Consider the following 9,924-nt stretch of genomic DNA (forward strand, 5'->3'; position numbering starts at 1 on the left):
AACATTTTCATCCAAACGTAAATATTACGATTGTTTTTTCCTTGAAATTTTTTTAAACATTAAACTACATTGTTTTCATATTTTATTGTAGTATGGAAAGGCTGGAATATTTTACAACAATGTCCTATATATTGTCCCAAACATAAATTATCATCAAAAGCTGAAGAACAAGAAAATGGTACAAATATTTTATAGTTTTTCAAAATTTTATTTATTATTAACAAAATATAAATCCATATAATTTTAGTTGCAGAGAATCGAGAAAAAATAGATCCCTTGAGTCATCCAGATTTCTTTCATGTTTATGACATGTTCACTGTTAAGGATTTATTCGATGCAAGAGTACATTTTGGTCACAAAGAAGGTTCTTTGAATGATTATATGAGACCTTTTATATTTGGATCCAGATTGGGTCATTTAATATTTGATTTAGATCAAACTGCTGAACTTTTGCGGCAAGCATTAAATTTCACAGCTCATGTAGCTTCTCAGGATGGGATAATTTTATTTATAGCAAAAAATCCTCAAATTTCTTACATTGTAGAAAGTACTGCGAAAGAATGCAAAGAATATGCACATACAAGGCAATGGAAATTTGGGACATTTACAAATGCTAACAATGAGTTTGGTGCAGTTACTAGGTTGCCAGATTTGTGCATATTCATTAACAGTATGGAATCTGTTGTTCAACAACACATAGCAGTAGTACATTCTGCTAAAATGGCTATTCCAACAATTGGTATTGTGGATACAAATTGTGATCCAAAACTTATATCATATCCTGTTCCTGGAAATGATGATACACCCTGTGCGATACAGCTTTATTGTAAGTTATTTAAGGAAGCAATAATAAGAGGAAAGGCATATAGAAATAAAATGCTTGAAGAGGGTATAATATAATATAATTCCTTATACACTTTTGTAAATGTAAAACATATTATAAGTACATTTTTAAAATAAACAAACATCAATGGTTTTTTCAAATTAAATATAATAGAATAGAGATAGATTGTTTATTGTTCTTGTTTGATCTTCGTTTTATTATCTCGCAAACGTAGTAAATATCTTGGTCCTAATAATCTGAGTATCCTAAAATGTAAAATAATGTTATAAGTGCATGGAAATAGAAATCAGTAAATATAAAATAACTTACAATGCTCCTAAATTTGGATAATATACTTTTAAGTAGTATAGTTGAAGTACAAGTGGTTTACTTATCCATACTTCCGAAAGTTTATTTGCTATTGCAATACCCATCAATGTAGCACAACGTCTGGCGCTAATCTTATTCACTGAATCTTCTTGTGTATTTTCTCCATATTTCTGTAAAGAAGAAATATATTAAAGAAAAAAGAAATATTTCAGAATGGAATTATATTAAACTTACTTCATTAGGTTTATCTGTATATGCTTCTGCTAAGAAGTTAGTCTGTGTTGCTCCTGGACATACAATTGTCACTGATACATTTTTACCCACTTTTTCAACATTAAAGGCAGTATAGTAACCCTGAAAATACCAACGAAAAAAATGATACGTGCATGTACATTATCAATAATTATAACTAGATAGTGATAATTCTTATGATTAAAACAACTTACATGTAATGCATATTTAGTTCCACAATATGTAGCAGAGAATGGTGCTGCTATAACACCAGCAAGGCTTGAAGTAATTACAAAATGACCTTCATCCACTTTGAAAAAATATTCTGCTATCAGTCTGCTTAAAGCCATTTGTGAAAATACATTCAAGTTAAACATATCTTTATCTACAGTCAAATCAATTTTTTCCCATATTGCTCGTTGAGACCGTCCTGCATTATTTACAAGTATATCCAACTAAAATTACAATAAAGCAAAATTAAAATCTTATAAATTATTACAATGAAAAGTATTAGACACGCACACACAGTGTGTGTGTGAGAGTCAAAAAAGTCACCACACACCCCTTTAAAACAGAATAACCTTTTTAAAATTCGACCAAATGATTTGAGTTTTTTTGAGAAATTAGAAGGATTAATATACTACTTAGATGACATGTCCAAAAAATTTTGAAAAAATTGCAATTTGTGGGAATTGCAAAGAAAATTGTAAAGGTCACTGTTTACAACTTTTTTATCTGAGCTCGTAATGAAAATTTAAAACATACGTTTTGTAGATCTATGTCAATTATATACATGCTGAAAATTTTTTCGAAATCGGTTAATGTTGCTATGACATACAAATGGTTAAAAATTGTGAAAATTGCACTTTTCACGACTTTCGGCCTATAACTGCAATAAATTTGATGATTCTTACATCTTTCGATGTCTATCGCTTGTTTCTCCATCAACCGATTTTGATAAAATTTTCATTACAAGCTCAGATAAAAAAGTTGTAAACAGTGACCTTTACAATTTTCTTCGCGATTCCCACAAATTGCACTTTTTTCTAAATTTTTTGGACACATCATCCAGTATACTAATCCTTCTAACTTCTCAAAAAAACTCAAGTTGTTTGGTCCAATTTTAAAAAAGTTATTGTGTTTTAAAGGGTGTACAGAGACTTTTTTGACTAAGTGTATATACATATACCTACTTTGCCAAATTTAGTAATAATATTGTTAAATGCTGATTCATGACTATTTATGTCACAGATATCCAGAACTAATATTTCAACGTCTAAGTTTGTTAAATTGCTATTTCCTGAAAATAAAGGTATGTCAGACTCAAGGCACAGTGTAACAATACTTTTGAGAAAATTTACTTACTCTGCAAACAGTTAGCTTTTACTCTATTTAATTCTGATTCTCTTCTTGCTGATAAAATAATTTTACAACCAGCTTCTGCTAGAACATATGCAAGATTTTCTCCAATTCCACTCGATGCTCCTATTATCCATATCACTTTACCTTTTAAAGAGCCTATAAAAAATGTCTTACATATATATTAAAGAATAAACGATTTTTTACTCTATATAATAAAATTACTCACTAATAGGTTTTCCAAATTTTTCATGGAATGTTAAATTTAAATCACAATCTAAAAACCATGGCAAAATCACATAAATAAGATAATAAACTATAACTATTGAACCTATAACAGCTAAAAGATCCATTTTGTTAAGTTGTTAATACTGTCTAATTCGATCTGAAAGTAAAAATAAAAGCAGTTTAGATGAAGCATCTTATCAATTCAATTAATTGTTAATATTGTACCGCTGCTCTTGAACACAGATCTTATAAATCTTTGCTCTAGCACTAAACAAACGCATAGACGGCGCTAGTTGTATATGCAATGGCGTACGATGCGACGATGACAAATGGCGTTTTATAATACAGTAAAGCTTCTCACATTGTCCCTCAGTTCGGATATGAATGGGCACAGTTTCAGTAGAGAAATATTATTTCTTGAGTCACGCAACTCGCTTTGTAAGTACAGTAAAGACTCTATAAGAGTTCGTTTGGTTCTACACGTTAACTGTTCATGATCTATCCTCATCATAAGGGGAGACCCCCTTGAACCAGGCAAGCGACTAATGTGACACGGCCGCGTCATCTCCTTATCGCATTCGACGGCGGCATATCGGTGTGACGCTAACAAAACTACAAAATGTTTGTTATTTTCAATTTTTCGTTAATAAAAATTTCATCAAAATATTGGTGAGATTTTCCTGATTAAAATGATACCAAACACAATACTGTTATAAAACTTAGTTGTGTTGATTGGGCTTGTGAATCTTCCTTTGCCTGCTACCTTTTCCTACGTTCATTTCACTGCCGGCAAAATGTTTACATCTAAAGAATGAAGAACTTCTCTGTTAAGAGTTTCACAGCTGTGCCGAATACGAACAGTTATCCAGTACTAGAACTGAATCAATCCGGTTATTCTCGAATGGAACAGTCTTCTACACGTTAACTGTTCGTAAGTGGCATTGCTTTTGAACAATTAACGGAGAGTAAGAAACGAAACGATTTTCGACCTCTGATGAATTTAAAGGACACATAAGAATACACATAGGAGTTTTATGCTAAGGTTTACACTAGTCAGGACTCTTCACAAGCAGTTCGTAAACAGCTTGCGAACAATTGTAATTTACTATGTTAAAAAGTATGTTAAAAAGAGAATTTAAATAGATTTAAAAAATTGAAGGTCATCTTCATTTCTTTAAAAACAATACAAATACAAACAATTCACATACATCGTTATATTGTTTATAAAAAATAGTATCACTTACTCCGTATGTATATATGCATGTGTGGAATTTCTTATTAACTAAATGCAAACCGAATTACCGTATACCGTATTTGGTCTCATTTTAATCAGAAAAATATCGTGGATATGTTAGTAAAAATTTTGTCAACAAAACACAAAAAATAAAAAAGTTTCTCTTTTGTATTAGTGTTGTCTCACTCGTATGTAGGCATTTAATTTTTTACGACTGTCTCAACTTTTAATACCTCTCTCATCTTTGTCCACTGTCTCTTTCTGCGTCCGTTAGTGTCTGTAAAATACAAACAGTTTGAAAAATCTAGTACCTATCCCGTAACTGTTCCATAGCAGACCTGAATTTCGAACTCCTATCGAGTCTTTACTGTACATATGTACTGTCCGACATACCTAAAGTGAAGCCTCTGACGTCACACAGGGTCTAAAAGTGGAAGATGTAGGGGAACTTGCGACGGCTCGCTGTTAGTAAGCTAAAAGGGATAGAATAAGGTTATCGCAGTTACTCTTAGGTCTTCCCTTATAGTCAGCCAATTTGGATAGAATAAGGCTACCGCACTTTCTCTTCTATGAACAATAGATGACGATCGGGTCCAGTGATGCCAGAATCGTGAGCCGTGGGCGAAAGCAGTTTCCCCCACTATGACCTACCACCGTCTCCCACTATACCGTCCTCGTGCTCTCATAAATATAGCGGTAGCTCTGTCGTGTGCGAAGCCTGTTCGGCTTTTTCCGCCAATAATCTACGTCACCACGTGATTCTCGGGCAACCTGAGCGCATGAGTAAGAATCAGGAGATTTTCTTTTAATCTCGGTGAGACACAGTGTTTCGAGTATATGGGCGTTCGGGACAAAAATCATAACTTCTAAATTAATCAATTTTAGACCTAAGTTCTCTAATACTTTTTTGAAGAGAATTCAAATATGTATTGATTGGCACATTAAAAAATACATGGTTTCATTTAAAAAAATTGTAGTGATCTTTATTTTTTATCGAATAAAAACTTTTTTGTAAATTTTCATTAACACGATTTATTGTCAACTGAATACTGATTAACTTTTGTTTGAAAAATTTGTTCATCAGTTTCGCGGAAATACCGGAAAAATCGTAGCGGCCGTTTCGCATACAGGGGTTTGAGAGACAAATATCGTAACTTTGTATACATTCAAAATTTCTCTTTTATTTTTGTTTTGTAATTTTCATTAGGTAGTTAAATAACAATATAAGTAATAAAAAAATTGAATAACACGTACAATAGTAGGATAGGACGCTAGAATACTGAACGCGTCAATAATGATTTTGACAATTTTCTTCATTTTGAGCAAATTTGAGCAGTTAAATTTGACATTAATATGAAGATTTATATGTTCAAAATTAATATACAAAAAATCACAGAGGTATTACTCGGTACTTTTTTTAAAAGTCTCGTTAAATTTGATAAAAATTTTACATAAAAAATTAGGAAAATTTATTACAATTGTATTAAAATTCTGTGTCAGCTTCAAAGGTATTCAGGTACTAAACACAACCTATAAAAACCAAATCAAAAACACAAATGGTCTGTGAATGGCACATATTTGAAAAATACACTGATTTTAATGGAGCAAATTTCACATCTTAATTTTAACAACAAATGGACGTATTCAGTCAAAATTGTAGGTAATATTACAAACTATGGTTTGTTATTAACATTTTAAAATGAAAAAATTTTTAGATTTTACACTTTGAATTTCTGATTTTTATCCATTGGTCGAAACACTGTGGGTCGGTGTTACATTTTATTTTTAATTATTTTGTAATTTCATTTTGTAACTTTTCAGCGAAATGAAAAATTTGAGAAATATTAATGTGCAAAGCACTTATCAAGGAGACTACATACCTGTCCCCCGGGGATTTTGATAAAATTTGAAGGGATGAATCTAAAAGTCTAAAAATGACATTCTGTAAAATATTTCGTTTCAATGCGCATTTTTTAGAAACAATTGAAATTACTTCTTTAAAACTTTGGAAGCTTAAGTTACGTTCAACAATCGGCAGTACTAACTGACATTTTGGACAATATGGAATTAGAAGAAGGAAGAAATATGCGGTTCCAACAAGATGGTGCACCTTTACATTAAATGAAAATTTTCAAAATATGTGAATTGGACGTGGTGGGCTAGTATCATGGTCACCCAAATCACCAGATTGTTCGTCGTGTGATTTCTTTTTGTGAAGGTACCTAAAACATATAGTTTATCGCACTTCAATTGAAAGTATAATGGACTTACGCCAACGAATAAGTAATGCATGTGCAAAAATAAGTTCAGGACCCGCGGACAATTTTATGACGGAGGCCTTGTGACAATAACCAGAGTTGAGGGAACGTCGGCACAGACTCCAAAAAACAACTGAGGAGGTCGCTTGTTGTCTGGATGTACGATAGAGCAGACGCGAGGCGAGTTTTAACCTTGATATCATTACACAGTCGCCAACCCATTCATATATTGAATAAAATAAAATTATAAGTTGAAAGTCTCGGTATTACTCTTACAAGCATGTCTTCCGATTTTGATGAAACCGTAGTACATATGTCGTAGTCTATTTTTTTTTTCATTCACATCACAAAAGATTGAATTTTCTAAGAATATTTTTAATTTTGTTGTACGCACCTTTTTCAATATGAAAATTGTAAATAAATTTTTGTTCTGCAAAAACGAACTCCTACTTCCATCTGTTAAAATCTGAAAAAAATATATGTTATTCCTTGAATGTTTCTCGATAAGCATACCAAATTTCATTAGATCCGAGAGCAAAGCGTAACTGGATCTTGACCGGCTCGATAGTGTGAATACTCAGGGATGTAATCGAACCAAGAACGGACCGGGAACGGCACGATAGTGTGTACGGGCCTTATTGTACATAAATAGATGGTACGTTATTTCACTCAGAATCACCATCGGTGTGAGTTTGTGTTAGTTCTAAGGTTTCTGTAAAGATCGATGAGACTTAACTCTCAGTTGGTATCGTTGGGTCTCTGATGGCCCGCAAATGTTTCTGTTAAGGGGGCAGGACAGTTTGAAATTTTGAAAAAATCGTTTTTCTTTTTTTTGTTTTAAATAGTAGTTTGAAGTCTTGGAAACGAGATGCAAACGATCCCTGCCCATAAAACAACCTATTTTCGGGTACAAATGATGTGGGCCGATAGAGAGATTTTCGTTCCGTGAAAAGTATTCGTTATGGATAAGGCGAAAGGGATAAATAGAAAAGGTTCGCGTTCATCAACTGCTCGTATAAGCAGGCCACGGAAAAGAAAGCGTCCACAGAATCCCCATGAAGTTAAAGGCAAAGCGGCTTCAACAAGTGCGTCCGCTAGAAAACTATCTGGCAATTCGTTGGAAGTACCTATAATTGCGAGCCACGGATACAGAAAAATTGAATTTGTATCACTGTTTACAACTTTAAGCAGTATTATAAAGTGTAAAACGTGTGATTCAAACATTACTTTTGGTGAAACAAGTGTTAGGGACTTGGATTCAATTTAGTTGTGAATTGTGAAAACTGTGAACCGCGACATATAAATTCGGGTCCTCTCATAAATCAAGCACGAAAGAAGGTCGAATCGCCTGTAGATCCAGTCAATCGGCTTTGCAAGAGGCTGAAGCTGAAGCAGAGGGTCATATGTACGAAGCAGGAATGGCTGATTAATGGTAAGTGAAGGATGCATATGATGTCGTTAAAAATAACGTCCCGAAACTTTAAACGCGTTTTTCTCGAAAATAGGTTTTCAGAAACGGTGTGCACAATATCTCGGAATCTAACCAACCGATTTCTATGAAATTTGGTACGTATCTTTAGTGTAACATTTTTTAGGCATTGACGATCGATTTTTTTTAAATTGCGAAAAATTTCGAAAAATATAAACAAAAAATCTTAGAAATTTTTGGTATAGATTCGATAGATCAACCACAAATAGCTGCTACTTTCATAATTTTCACAAAAATGGAAATGTTAGATCGTCAATGCGTAGAGAATACTGTGTACTTTTAAACTTTTTTTGATTTTTTATTGCAGCTAATCCTGTTCGGCTGGAATCATGTACACCAATAGGCAATTTAAAAAAAAGTTATGTAAAAGGATACCGTCGGAAATTTAAATAAGAGCCTTTTTTTAATGTTGTTTCATGTTCTTCGTAATGTGCTAAAATAAACCACAAAAACTTATGTCAATCAAACATGTACTTTTCTTTTTATTGTTCCTCCAAGTTATTAGTCATTTTTAGACTCGTCAAACTGTCCTGCCCCCTTAACGCAGCTTCCCGCGCTTCTCGTGGGTTGGAAGGTCGGGTTGGCGTTGGTAATTATTGCACGTGTATGGGTCAACTACTTATTGTCGCGATGGTGATCGCACTTTATTTATGATGTCGATTATTGCGGACTGGACCGCACTGGTGTATTAAAAATATCGAGTATCGCGTGTTAGAGCACTCAAAGTGGTGTCGATTGTTTTTATGTATCTTAGAATCTGCGCGTGTGCCGTGAAGTGGCTGTATATATGTTCTTTGCCAAAAATGGGGAGTTTACCTAGTTGGCAAATCATGGGCCTTTCACCCCCTAGAGCCGCTCTCCTAGGCCCTCGTGCACTCCCCCGTGGTCCGCAGAGTAGGGCGGTGGCAGAGAGGGAGAGACGGTCCCAAACGGGGGTGTCAGCCCCGCGTGGCGATTTTGCCGAAACGTCGACTTTGCGGGTTTATGGCATGTATACCGTTACTGAGCGCGCAGAGGCAAGTACCGGCTTACCATGTGGCCCGCAGAAGTGGAGAATTTCCGCGGACATCAGGTAATAAGCCGGATTTGCCCTCTGGCTTGAATAGGCTATTGTTATCAAAGAACTTGTAGAAAAAACTTCTCAAAAGTAACGTCGCCTGGAATCCGTGCCATAAACCTCTGTTGGTTAAACAGTTTCAGTTGTTAATTTTCTGGTTGCAAGGCAAATTCATAATCCCCGTTTCTCTGTATTCCCTCAGCATAAAATACCTGTCTTCATGTGCTACGTTAAAATAATTAATAATCTACGTTAAAATAATAATTAATTATAAAGCTTGTTGCAATAACAAAACGTAATAACAAAATAACCAAAATACTTTTTTTCAATATTTGTTAACATCACCATGTCAGATTTTTTATATTATGCGAAAATAATTAAAATAGTTCATAAAAGTTTAGTGTATACCTCGTTTATTTGTTTGTTATATTGCTTTAGTCATATAATCTTGTTATGCCCATACTATTTTCTATATTAACATGTCCCGTTAATATTTCTGTTCGTATCACATTATTTTGTATAATTAAGAATATAGTAGAAGTTAAAAAAAAATCCATTCTATCTCTTTTATGTACACGCCATACAACTATTAATAACATTTCAGGTAACAATATTCATTACTATACCACACACGACGTACAAGACTGACCTTGCATCTTATGGGACTTTTTGTCCGAGGCTTTGGAGCCGAGAAAACCCTTACCATTTTCGCGTCGCTACCAACGTTATCGATTCAGCTTAGAATAAGATTATAACATTAGTAGTGGTTGGAATTGGAATTAAACGTAACTATAAAATTACAAATAGGAAAAAAACGTAATTGTTTATTAGTAGATGATTCATCACATCTGTATTATTGCGTTGAACGAAAAGTTTTTACGTTTTTGTTTTTGTCTTATTAGATACCGCTATATT

General features: G+C 33.6%; 2 protein-coding genes across 3 annotated transcripts in view; one reads left to right on the plus strand and one right to left on the minus strand.

Annotated features, from left to right (window-relative positions):
* LOC108575126 (28S ribosomal protein S2, mitochondrial) overlaps positions 1 to 900 on the plus strand; it is a 1,091-nt gene extending 191 nt beyond the window's left edge. Inside the window, exons 2-3 of the mRNA XM_017937843.1 lie at positions 92 to 178; positions 248 to 900. Of these exons, the coding sequence (XP_017793332.1) occupies positions 92 to 178; positions 248 to 900 (740 nt within the window). The remainder of the gene's footprint in view (positions 1 to 91; positions 179 to 247) is intronic.
* On the minus strand, positions 897 to 4,846 carry LOC108575168 (dehydrogenase/reductase SDR family member 7). Of its 2 annotated transcripts, none has more exons than XM_017937893.1 (9): positions 4,765 to 4,846; positions 4,599 to 4,678; positions 2,973 to 3,128; positions 2,750 to 2,902; positions 2,578 to 2,684; positions 1,600 to 1,839; positions 1,388 to 1,507; positions 1,154 to 1,323; positions 897 to 1,089 (listed from the first exon to the last, which is right to left on the minus strand). In XM_017937893.1, exons 3-9 carry the CDS (start codon positions 3,094 to 3,096, stop codon positions 1,014 to 1,016), a joined length of 990 nt encoding a protein of 329 aa, XP_017793382.1. In that variant the 5' UTR covers positions 3,097 to 3,128; positions 4,599 to 4,678; positions 4,765 to 4,846; the 3' UTR covers positions 897 to 1,013. The 2 variants fall into 2 exon arrangements, with proteins under 2 accessions (XP_017793382.1, XP_017793383.1); XM_017937894.1 differs by having other exon boundaries at positions 4,760 to 4,846.
* Between the last annotated feature and the right edge of the window lie 5,078 nt (positions 4,847 to 9,924).

Source organism: Habropoda laboriosa, unplaced genomic scaffold (assembly GCF_001263275.1).
Source record: "Habropoda laboriosa isolate 0110345459 unplaced genomic scaffold, ASM126327v1 scaffold207, whole genome shotgun sequence".
NCBI classification, from domain to species: domain Eukaryota; kingdom Metazoa; phylum Arthropoda; class Insecta; order Hymenoptera; family Apidae; genus Habropoda; species Habropoda laboriosa.